Raw genomic sequence first — 12264 nt, forward strand, 5'->3', positions numbered from 1 at the left:
CAGCTGCGCATGTGCGCGCCTCCCAACTGCTGTTTGGGCCTCCGGTGCGCATATGCGCAATTCAGGAGATCCAGTTAGTCTTCGGAGCTCTCCTATAGATGGCGTTCATGCATGTGCATCTCACGGGCAAAAATTGTGTGCATGTGTAAATGGTGCGATTGTGCACACAGCGCACGGGGGGGGGGGGGGGGGGGAAGCCGCGCAAAAGGTTCGCCATCACTGCCCTAGGCGTTCATCCATCCCCCAAGGTCTTTCTCACATATGACCAGAGGTGGGTTTCAGCAGGTTCTGAGCAGTTCTGGAGAACCGGTAGCGGAAATTTTGAGTAGTTCGGAGAACCGGTAGTAAAAATTCTGACTGGCCCCGAGTCCCGAGTCCCAGCTGATTGGGAGGAAATGGGGATTTTGCAGTAACCTTCCCCCTGGAGCAGGGAGGGAGGGGAGATTTTACAATATCCTTCCCCTGCCACGCCCACCGAGCCACGCCCACAGAACCAGTAGCAAAAAAAAATTGAAACCCACGACTGCATATGACCCTGAGTAACTCAACTTATGACCGCAATGGAGTCCAACATTTAATGTTGCTAAGTGAGGACTTCAGTGAGTTTTGCCCCATTTTTACGACCTTTCTTGCCACGTCTGTTAAGCGAATCACTGCGGTCGTTCAATTAGGAACACGGTTCCTAAGTTGCTTCAGCTTTCCCTGTTGACTTTGCTCGTCGGGAGGTCGCCGAAAGGGGATCATGTGACCGCGGGAGACCCTGCCCACCTGTCATAAATAGGAGTCAGTTGCCAAGCGTCCGAATTTCGATCATGTGACTGAGGGGAAGGGGCAACGGCCGTAAGTGTGAAAAATGGTCATAAGTCATTTTGTTTTGAGTGATGTAACTCCAAATGGTCATTAAATGAACGGGCACTAAGTGGGCTGTCACTAAATACGGGACTACCTGTATTTAAAACCTATATTTCTTTCTTTCTTTCTTTCTTGGGGAGGGTAGGAGAAGCCCTGCAAAACGGGGAACCTGGACTTTTAACCATCCACACCATCTCTTAAGTAGGGGTGAGCTGCTGGGGGTTTGGGAGAACCTCTAGCTAAGATTCTGTGCAGTTCGGAGAACCCCCAAATCCCACTCCTGGCTGGGCCCTTCTGCTCTGCCCCTCCCCTCCCCGGTGTCCACACGCCACCCGTTTTGGATACAGGTAAGTGCAGGGCGCGCGTGGAGGTTCGGGGAGGGCGAAAAACGGGCCTACCGGAAGTTCAGGAAGGCCGGAAATGTTTCCGGCCTCTAGAGGGCCTCCAGAGCCTGGGGAGGCCGTTTTCGCCCTCTCGGAGGCTCGAGGAAAGCCTCCGGAGCCTGGGGAGGGCAACCCCCCCCCCCGGCTGTGGTGCAGGAGGCTGACTAGGCCACACCCACCATGGCCACACCCATCCAGCAACCGGGCAGAGAACCTCTTGCTAAAATGTTTGAAGCCCAGCCCTGCTCTTAAGCCTCACCTCTGCTTATCCGCTGTTTCTCCCCAGATAGGATGCCCGGCGTGTCAATGATACTGATGCTGTCCAGGACGGGATTTGGCAGCTGCGCGCACATAAATCTGCAAAGGGAATGGAAGGGATAGGATTAGGAGGCGGCTGGTCCGAGCACGGGCAGAAATGGGGCAGAATTTTTGCCATTCTGCTTGAACTGCTCATTTCTTTTCCTGAAACTTAAAAGACGATTGACTCATCCATTAAACCTGCAGGGGGTGAGATCACGGCTTGGGTGACTTCAAGGATGGGCAAACCCCGAGCCTTCCCATATTGACCCCTCAAAATCTCCCTGGATGACCAGTGCTGAAAACCCCTCAGGTGCTTTTTTCAAGAGGCAACTGGACTTCCTTCTTTTTTCTTTGAAGACGTTTCACTTCTCATCTAAGAAGCTTCCTCAGCTCTGACCGGAGGGTGAGGAATGGAAGGATTTATATTCTTTGCAGACAGCTGGTCATTTGCATCCTTTGAGAGAGTCATTGAGGCCACTTGGAGGCTTTATCTACGTCCTCGGGGTCACCTGAGTGGTGCAAAAGGGTGTGGAGCCTTCTTGGAACTGCTGAAAGGACTGTGTTGTAGACTGGAGATAGATGTTGTATCCCTCCCTCTCTGTTGAGGGAGGGCTTATCAATTAGGGACACAGATGGTCTCTTGGACCCCTCTTTCAAATCAGCGGTCCTCTGTGTCCAAAATGTGGACTTCGTTGTCTTCAAAAGAGTGGCCTTTGTCCTTTAAATCCAGATGGACTGCTGGATTTTGTCCTGATGGGTTTGTTCTTCTATGTTGTGGCATGCGTTTAGGAAGTGGTTGTTTTGTTTCCCCAATCCTCTTAGCAGTTCCAAGAAGGCTCCATTTGCACCACTCAGGTGACCCTGAGGACACAGGGAAACCTCCAAGTGGCCTCAACGACCCTCTAAAAGGATGCAAATTTCCAGCTGTCCGCAAAGAGCATCAATCCTTCCGTTCCTCACCATCCTGGTAGAGCTGAAGAAGCTCCTTGGATGAGAAGCGAAACGTCTTCAAAGAAAAAACAAGAAAAATTGCCTCTTGAAAAAAGTACCTTTGGGACAACCATGAGCTGAATGACTGAGAATCTCCTTAGACAAGTGCTGAAAACTCTGGTTTGCTGAGCCGAAATTTTTCCTGCCTGGAAAGGCATGAAAACGTGAGTGTGAGTCTTTTAAAAGGCCTGCTTCTGCATTAGAAAGCAACGGAGGATATCCCAAGTTGTGTGTGTGTGTGTGCACGTGTGCAATCCCAGCCCCCCCCATTCATCCTCCTCCCCTCCCCATTCTCAAACTATCAAAAACACCCCAGAGATATGGCAAGCTTTGAGTTCCAGAGAATGCGCTGAGACACAGAACACAGAATCCTAGCGCTGGAAGGGACTTCAGAGGTCAGCTAGCCTAACTCGCCGCTCAAGCAGGAAACCCTATAGCATTTCGGACAGATTGTTTTGTCCAATCTCTTCTTGAAGACCTTCCTGTGATGGAGCAGCCACAACTTCTGGAGGCAAGTGGTTCCACTGGTTAATTGTTCCCACTGACGGGAAATTTCTCATTTCCAGGTTGCATCTCTCTTTGATGAGTTTCCATCCACTCCAGGGCAGGGCAAGAATGGAATGGAATGGAGAGTAGAATAGAATAGAATTCAGAATAGAATAGGAAGAGAATAGAAATAGAATAGGAATAGAATAGAATAATATATGGAATAGAATGGAATGGAATTCAGAATGAAATAGAAATAGAATAGAATACAGAATGGAATGGAATTCAGAATAGAATAGAAATAGAATAGGAATAGGAATAGAATAGAAGGAATGGAATGGAATAGAACTCAGAATAGAAGAGAATAGAGAAGAGAAGAATATAGAAAAAAATAGAAGAGAAAATAGAAGAGAATATTGTTACTGCAAATTGGATTAATATGATACCCAGAACCAACTCTGTTCATACACAATATGGATGTGTATTTTAAAAAAATAATAAAAAAAATATAAAGAACGGAATTCTTCATTGGCCAAGTGTGATTGGACGCACAAGGAATTCGTCTTTGGTGCATAAGCTCTCAAGTGTACATAAAAAGAAAAAATACCTTCGTCAAGAACCATAAGATATCACTTAGTGATAGTCATAGGATAGATACTAAGAAGGAATGGAGGGAAGCCTATCAGAGAGAGAGATCCAACCTGGAATTGAATTAGGGCTCTGTGTGTGCATTTTTCAGATTCTCCGCTTTCCGGTCCCAAGTCCAGGCTCCCTGGCATAGCAGGAGAACTCCTGCTTTGTTGCAAAAGCACTTAGCAAGCCAGCAGCGTGGAGGAATTGGAGGCCAGCGGGTTCAAAGAGCACAGAAACCAGCCTCCGGAGGAGCAGAGAGCATTTGTCCATCCTGCCTTCCCCAACAAGCAGGCCCCTCACACACGAGACGTTTTCCCCAATCCCATCCAGGGAGGTTTTTCTTAGCGACGAAAGTCTCTGGGAGGTTTTGCAGGTAATCCTCTACTTATAAACCATTCATTTAGTGACTGTTTGAAGTTACAACGGCACCGGGAAAAAACTTTTAAAATGTGTTTTAACATTTACGATCCCACCCCCGAGTCACGTGATCAAAAAAATCAAGACGCTTGGCTACTGGTTCCTACTTATGACGGAATGATGCAGTGTCCCGGGACGTCACGTGATCCCTTTTGCGAAAAGTGAAGTCAGGGGGGGGGGGGGGAGAGCCAGATTCACTTAACCACATCACTAACTTAAAACAACTGCAACTTCGCGTAACAGCAAGAAAAAGTCATAAAGTGGGGCAGAACTCACTCAGCAACCATTACGCTTAGGGGAACAGAAAGGTTGGGCTCAATTGTGGTCGTAAGTCGAGGAGTATCTCTGTAGGTTTTTTTTTTCCCACAGTGTAGCCACAAACCCACATCCTTCGCGGGATTACAAAATGCTTCAAGTTTCTGCAGAAGGGAAGTTGCATGCAAAAACCCTGCGAGGCGGACTGGACCGAAAACTCAGGCTGGGAAAGGCAGCGGAGGGGGGAGGGAAGACATTCCCCTGGGAAGATCTGCCTTCACCAAGCTGGTGCTGGCTGGAGAGGTGATGGGATTTGTAGTTCACCTAACGTGGGTTTGTAATCGCTCCTCGGCCCAAAAGAGCTGTGAGAATGAGGAACTCCGGACCGGGCCATCATCTTTCAACACTCTTTACTTTGGAAAGTGAGACCAGCTTAGTTGGCTTCTGAAGAAATATCTTCCCTTCCTTTACAATTTGCCAAGGATGACAAAATCCGTGTGGATGTCACAAGAAAACCAAGTTGCAGAGCGGAGAGATCAAGTCCGTGTTGCAGGAACTTCATGGTGGGAAACAGGAAAGTGTGAGAAAATGTCATCCTATACCTTGATCTTGTTTGGGGTCATTGCATTAACAGAGGGATACAATCAAGATCAAGGGAGGTACTAATACCACTCTTTAAAGCCTTAGTAAGGCCACACCTAGAGTCCTGCATCCATTTTTGGTCCCCACACTATAAAAAAGAGGTTGAGACTCTAGAAAAAGTGCAGAGAAGAGCAACCAGGATGATGGGGACTGGAGGCTAAAACATGCGATGAACGGTTGCAGGAACTGGGCCTGGCTGGTCTAGTGAAGAGAAGGACCAGGGGAGACAGGAGAGCATCTTCCAATACTTGAGGGGCTTTTGCAGAGAGGAGGAAGGGGGTCAAGCTATTCTCCAAAGCACCCGAAGGCCAGACAAGGAAGAATGGATGGAAACTGACCAAGGAGAGATTCAACCTGGAAATGAGGAGGAATTTTCTGACAGTGAGAACAATCAACCCATGGAACAGAAGTTGTCTTCAGAAGTCGTGGGAGCTTCATCACTTGAGACTTTCAAGAAGAGCCTGGACCGCCATCTGTCAGAAATGGCGTAGGGTCTCCTGCTTGGGCGGAGGGTTGGACTAGATGACCTCCAAGGTCCCTTCCAACTCTGTTAAACTGAAACTCTGGTGGGCTTTCAAGATTTTTTTGGGCTTTCCAAAGTCAATGGAGGAAGTCACACTTGCCTCATGACCGCATAATTCACTTAGCAACCAGATGCGATTCACTTAATTAACAACCACGGCTGTAAAATCAGGCACAATTTACTCAACGGCCTTGCTTCGCAACAGAAATTTCAGTCCTGGTTGTGATGTAAATTGAGGACTATCTGTATTCCCCTATGCTGGAACATAAAAAGAATCTGCCTCCTTAAATTTATCCAGCTCTTTTCTTAAAGCCCTGCCAGTTGACTTAGCGGTCACGTCTGGTGGCAATGAATTCCACAGGTTAATTTTTCATAGGGTGAGAAAGATACCGGGTGGTTCGTTTCTATTCTAAATCTTCAATAAAACAACCAAGGCTCAGAGAGCACCAAGGACCCCACAGCCTTCAGTGTCCTAACTACTCTTCCTCCTCCACTCTGCGCACTACATTCTCTTCTGTTCCTGATGATGTTCCCTAACTGTAACAACGGTAATGAAACGTCTGCAAGAAAATGACCAGGATCAGAGAGCACAGCCGATGCCACAATTCAACCCTGACTACAAATATTCCCCTTTATCGTTACCGAAACTTGCTTTCCAATTTCTCTTATCATCGCCCTACAACAATAAAAAGTGAGATTGTAGTGTTGCTGTTTAACCAGGCCAAAACCAAATCCTTGACCCCAGAGCCTCCTGCTTGGGGGGGAAGAGGGAGGGGAGTTTCCATCCAGTTGAGCCACAATGAGAATTTCGGGATCATCACTTTCTCTTTAAGCCGGGCATTCCCCAATGACTGGACAGGGTGGGGAAAGGACACCTGGTGCACACTGGCACAAAAATCTGCCTGCCCAGGACTGAAATCTGAATTAACACGCCCAGCAACTGGTCTGTACAAGACTGCCCAACCCACAGGAGCAACAAGAGAAGGGTGCCTTATATATTTTTTTTTTTTGCAAACTCTGCCAGTGGTAAGGAAGGATCCCGAAAACCTTTTGCAAATCTTGGGGGGAGAGCTACCCAAGCGACGATCCTTCTCCCGAGCTGGGCCTGCTTTTGAGTTCCCAACGTTGCAGCTGTGTGTTGGCAAAGCCAGTTCAGTTTCACCAAGTAAAAGGACATGGTAACCATATTCAGGTTTTTTGTTTTTTTTTAACCCTGGTGTATTTGGGGAAGAGAGTTTAGAGCAGGGGTCTCCAAACTTGGGAACTTGAAGACTTGAGGACTTCAACTCCCAGAATTCCCCAGCCAGCATCGTGATGCTGGCTGGGGAATTCTGGGAGTTGAAGTCCTCAAGTTCCCAAGTTTGGAGACCCCTGGTTTAGAGTTTGGTTAACTCATAATTCAAAGCAGCCTTGGCAAAGTTTAAGAGGGTGGACTTCAACTCCCAGCACAATTCCCCAGCTGGGGAATTCTGGGAATTTGAAGTCGACCCATTCTTAAACTTGGGCAAGTTTGCAAACCAGCAGTCTTAAGGCTTTGCAAAAATTAAAAAAAATCTGGGGTTCGGTTTGTGTTATGCGAACACAACACAACTCGAGAATTTCGGCTGCAGAAAGTTCTATGGATTGATGGGGCTGATCCCGGGCCCGCAAAGTCCTTTTTTCCAGACCACAAAACCAATTATCTGACACAGCAGAAAAGTTGCAAACGTTTTCAAATGGAAGGCAGGCTTGCCTGCATCCCCGGGGCCTCAGCTTATATCCCTGAATTTTAAGCACCGTGAACATTCAGCAAATGTATTTTATTGGGCTTTTCGCTCAGCACAGGCCAAGCTATTTTTAATATTTATAAATATCCAGAGCTTTCACCGCTCTCTCCTTCTTTAAAAAAAATCATGTTTCTACAGCTGCAAAAGCCAGCATTCCAGGAATTTTTTTCTTTTCTTTTGTGAATTAATGAGGCTGGTTGGCCGACACAATTGGCAGACGCCTCCGAGCAACCCCGGCAATAAAGAGAACAATGGACCAACTCTGGATGCCACTTTTAAACAGGAAGATTAAATCCACAGAGTTTTTTGGGGTTTTTTGCACGCTCTAGTCTATTCCAAAGCAGAGATTTCTAATGCGACTCGGAATAATGGGTTTTTGCAACGGGGAAGGAAGCCCACTTAGATTTATATGTGATTTTTTTTTTAAAGAGTTTTTCAGACTTTCCCAGTTTCAAAAGGCTTTTGGGTGGGGTGCGACCGGACGTCACGAGGCCAATGAGAGAGAAATCAAGCATGAAGCTTGAGAGGAGGGGAAGCCGGGCAGGAGATGGCTGCAATGGTTGCAAGCGGACGGCCAACCGAGCTGGGCACAGGCTGGCAGAAAAAAAGCTAGCAAGGAGCCACGCCCAGGATTTGCAGTGATTCAGAGAGAAGATAATTCCAGTGTAGTTACACCAACCCGGAGAAAGGGAGGGGGGGGGCTGCCATTACTCAAGATGTTTTTGCAAGAGAGCCTGTTGACCTCTGACCCTCCCTCGGTGGCAATCCAGGAGAAATTTCCTGACAATGAGAACAATTGACCGGAGCAAACGGCTTGATTTCAAGAAGTGGTGAAGATTTTAAGAAGAGATTGCACAGGCATTTGTCTGAAATACTAGTATAGGGGCTTCCTGTCTCAGCAGCGGGCTGGACTAGGAGACCTCTAAGGTCCCTCTCCCAGCTCTGTTATTCTGGGTCACTCAGGCTTGTGGCAGCTGCACCTGATGACTCACAATTCTCTATTGACTGGACTCCATTCACAGAACCGCAAATGAACTCCAGCCGAATTTGCCCACCGCTGGGGCAGGGATGATGTGAAGTCAGCTGTTTTGCAATGCTACTAACTGGGTTTAAGTCAACCTGGCCTGGCACCGTAAGTGGATGGAGATGCCCCTTTGCCTCTCTTCTCCTCTTATCCAATTCTATGCTAAACCAGAGTTGCTTGATCAGTTAATGAATTAAATATACTGCCTTAAATAAAGAGCCTTGGTAGTACAGTGGTCTAAGGCACCCTGTTAAACTGGTTATTAACACAGCTGCCTGCAATTACTGCGAGTTCAATTCTCCCCAGGCTCAAGGTTGACTCAGCCTTCCATCCTTTCTAAGGTAGGTGAAATGAGGACCCAGTTTGTGGGGGCAATAAACTGACTTTGTATAAAATATACAAAAGTATGAAGGCTATTGCTTAACGCATTGTAAGCCGCCCTGAGTCTCTGGAGAAGGGTGGCATATAAATCAAATTAATATATATACATATATAATATATAATCCGCCTTCTAGGAATGGGTTCTCTTGCTGGACTAGAAGGGGGTTGGACTACAGGACCTCGAAGGACCCTTTCCAACTCTATGATTCTGTAGTCTGATCTGCCCTGGGCTCCTGGGCACTACCTGGCACTAGGAGGGCACCGAAGTGCCTCTTTTGGCTGCAAAGGAAAAGATCTGCACCTTTTCCATGGTTGGCTGGGGAATTCTGGGAGTTGGAGTCCACCCATCTTAAAGCCACCAAGAGTTGAGCAGCAGTGGTTCTAGTCCTCAAGATCAGACTCCCCTCCTTCTTCCTTGCTGCCCCCTTCCCGCCCATTCTACATCTGGAAAGGTAAAACAGTGGTTCTAGTCCTCAAGACCAGTCGTCTTCCCTCCTTGCTGCCCAACCTCCACATCTGCAAACCTAAATGGTGTTGCCAGTGCCCAAGACCAACCTCAAAAGATTCTCCTGCTTCCCTGTTGCCCCCCCCCCCCCCCCCGCAGCTGGAAAGTTAGCAGCAGTGTTTCTAGTCCTCAAGATCAGATCCTCTTTCCTCCCTGCTGCCACCTCCCCCGCCCACTCTGGTTCTGGAGAGCTAGCAGGAGTGCTTCTAGTCTTCAGGATCAGGCTCCCCCCCCCCCCCACACACAGCTGGAGAGCTAGCAGCAATGCTTCTAGTCCTCTGGATCAGTCCTCTTCCCTCCTTGCTGCCCCTGCCCTGCATCTGCAAACCTAAACGGTGCTGCTAGTCCTCAAGACCAGCCTCAAAAGACCCTCCTGCTTCCCTGTTGCCCCGCTCCACACTTGCAGCTGGAGAGCTAGCAGCAACGCTTCTAGTCCTCAGGATCAGTTCTCTTCCCTCCTGGCTGCCCCCTCCCCTCCCCTCCCCTGCATCTGCAAACCTAAACGGTTGTTTCTAGTCCACAAGACCAGTCCCTGCTGCCACCTCCCTCCCCCCCTCCCCCCCCACCCACCACCCTGGATCTGGAGAGCTAGCAGCAGTGTTTCTAGTCCTCTGGATCAGCCTTTCCCCCGCCCCCCCACCCCGCAGCTGGAGAGCTAGGAGCAGCGCTTCTAGTCCTCAGGATGAGTCCTCTTCCCTCCTTGCTGCCCCCAGTGCGACTGCAAACCTAACCGGTGCTGCTAGTCCTCAAGACCAGCCTCAAAAGCCCCTCTCCTGCTTCCCTGTTGCCCCGCCCCCCCCTTGCATCTGCAAACCTAACCGGTGCTGCTAGTCCTCAAGACCAGTGTCCCTGCTGCCACCACCCTGGCTCAGCAGCAGCAGCCGCCGCGTTTCTAGTCCTCAGGCTGAGGCCTCACCTGTTGAGGAAGGCGTTGCCGAAGGCGTTGAGCTTGCGGAAGGGGCGTCGGGGGTCGACCACCAGCGCGTTGCCCGGGACGACGCCCTCGCTCTCCCCGCCCATGACGGCGATGAAGGAGTCGGTGGTGGGCTCGGGCCCGATGCGCATGCCGGGGAAGTCCTGCTCCAGCAGGTGGCGGATGAAGGTGGTCTTGCCCGTGCTGTACTGGCCCACCAGCAGCACCATGGGCTTGCTCTCCCAGTCGGCGGGCTCCAGCGCCGGCGAGTGGAAGTCGTGGAAGCGGTAGTGCTCCTCCAGCGGCAGCAGCTTCCCGGCGTAGAGCTGCTTCAGCCCTTCCGAGACGGTGCGGAACAGCTCGGGCTCCTTGCGCCGACGCGCGTCGCGGCTCACCCAGCTGAACATGGCCGAGCCCAGCCCTGCTGCGGGGAAGCCGCTCAGTCACGGCGCGCACCCCACCCTCGCCCGCCCGCCCGCACTGGCCACGCGACCCGCAGCGCCGCCCTTTATAAAGCCTCCGCCCGGATCGCCACGCCCCACTCCCGAGCCGGGATTGGCTCCCGCCCGGCGGCCGCGCCCTCTCCGCCCGCCTTGACACGCCCACCCAGGGATGTTCCTCTTTAGAAAGCCTGCGCTCGGGCCACGCCCTCTCGGCTGTGATTGGCTTCCCCCCCCCTCAGGAATGTTCCTTTTAAAAATGCCTTGCGCCCGGGCCCCGCCTTCTCGGCGCTTGATTGGCTTTTCTCCCTGGCGGCCGCGCCTTGCCCTACCCACCCAGGGTATGTTCCCCTTAGAAAGCCTGTGCTCCGGCCCCGCCCTCTCGGCGGTGATTGGCCTATAGCACTAGGCATATTCCTCACACAAAGTTTCTGACTTGGGCAACACACCTGAGCGCTGATTGGCCTAACACTCTCTGGAGGCCCTCCCCTTATAAGGCCACCTCCAGGGGCACGCCCCCCTCAGCGCCAATTGGCTCTTCTCACTTTCCACCGGCCACGCTTCTCCCCTTGGAAAAAGCCTCGGCCCAGGCTCTGATTGGCTACGGCCATTGCAGCAGAGGCGGAAGTGTAGCGTAGTTCAGGGATCTATGGCACTTACAAAAATATAGAGGTGACCTAAAAGGGAGCAGGGGAGTGTGGGCCTTGGGAGTGCCTCTGAGCATGTGCAGAGTACTTCGGACCAGATTATTATATTTTTAATCCTCGGAATCTAGGGCTGCCTAAATTAAATGTCCACCACCAAGATCTCAAACTGATTAAAAAACCAAGTTCAGCAATGTTAGATGGGTGGATTTCAACTCCCATCCAGGCTGGCTGGGGGATTCTGGGAGTTGAAGTCCACCCACGTTGCCCTAGACCTTGTTCAATGCACCATGCGTAAAAAAAAAGAAAAAAGAAATTGAGCCTTGATCCTCCCCACCTACAGCCACTTCCGCCATCCGCCATCTTGACTTTTTTGACCCCCTCGGACTCCCTGCTGGGACTAAGCCGGGGATAGAACGTCAAATTTTTAGTGGTCTTCCAAATAAATTATCCTTCCTGCATTTTATCCGTCTTGGATTCAGGCCAGCATGCTTTTCCTCCCATTCTTCCCAACAACAACCCTGTGAGGTGGGCTGGTGCAAGACATCCATAAGCTTCCATGGCTGAGGTGGACTCAAACCTAGATTCCCCCAAAGCCATGCCTTTTTTTTTTTGGCTGGGAAACAGTTTTCAACTGTTCCCAAAGGGGCCCCCGAATAAGCCTGCAATCGTGGCTTATAAAAACCAGGCCACTGTGGGCTGCCATTTTTGACCTTTTGGACCATCCCACTGTTCCCCTTTCAATGGGCAGGGGAGCCCCCGACCTGAGCTGCCTTCGTCCATGTCCAAATTCCGGAGGGCCTGAGCCCCTTGCATGACAGCCTCGGCAGTTGAACCGCCCGCCTGAGATGGAACTCCTCTTTGTGAACCGGCCTGCGGGTTGCAGCTGAGGTCAGCGGGTTCCAGAATGGCCAGGCTGCCCTGGGGTAAGATGCTGGTTTGCTGGATAAGTCAAGACAGAGCAAACCATGATTGTCGGTTACATAGAAGCTACCCGAAGAGCTACATAATGATGGGAAAATAACAGGTTGTTCCTTCTCCACAGCCCCTTCCAAGGCTGGGAGATAGCAGTCTTTCTCAAGCTTGGGAACTTTAAGACTTGTAGATATC

At 50.3% G+C, this 12264-nt stretch overlaps 1 protein-coding gene across 1 annotated transcript in view; it reads right to left on the reverse strand.

Annotated features, from left to right (window-relative positions):
* EHD1 (EH domain containing 1) overlaps nt 1-10538 on the reverse strand; it is a 34506-nt gene extending 23968 nt beyond the window's left edge. Inside the window, exons 1-2 of the mRNA XM_070950657.1 lie at nt 10074-10538; nt 1495-1592 (exon numbers count right to left, since the gene is read on the reverse strand). Coding sequence (XP_070806758.1) covers nt 1495-1592; nt 10074-10477 — 502 coding nt within the window. The 5' untranslated portion in view covers nt 10478-10538. The remainder of the gene's footprint in view (nt 1-1494; nt 1593-10073) is intronic.
* Between the last annotated feature and the right edge of the window lie 1726 nt (nt 10539-12264).

The sequence above is a fragment of the Pituophis catenifer genome, unplaced genomic scaffold (assembly GCF_029215685.1).
Source record: "Pituophis catenifer annectens isolate HBS135680 unplaced genomic scaffold, rPitCat1.0.hap2 SCAF_10, whole genome shotgun sequence".
Lineage (NCBI taxonomy): Eukaryota > Metazoa > Chordata > Lepidosauria > Squamata > Colubridae > Pituophis > Pituophis catenifer.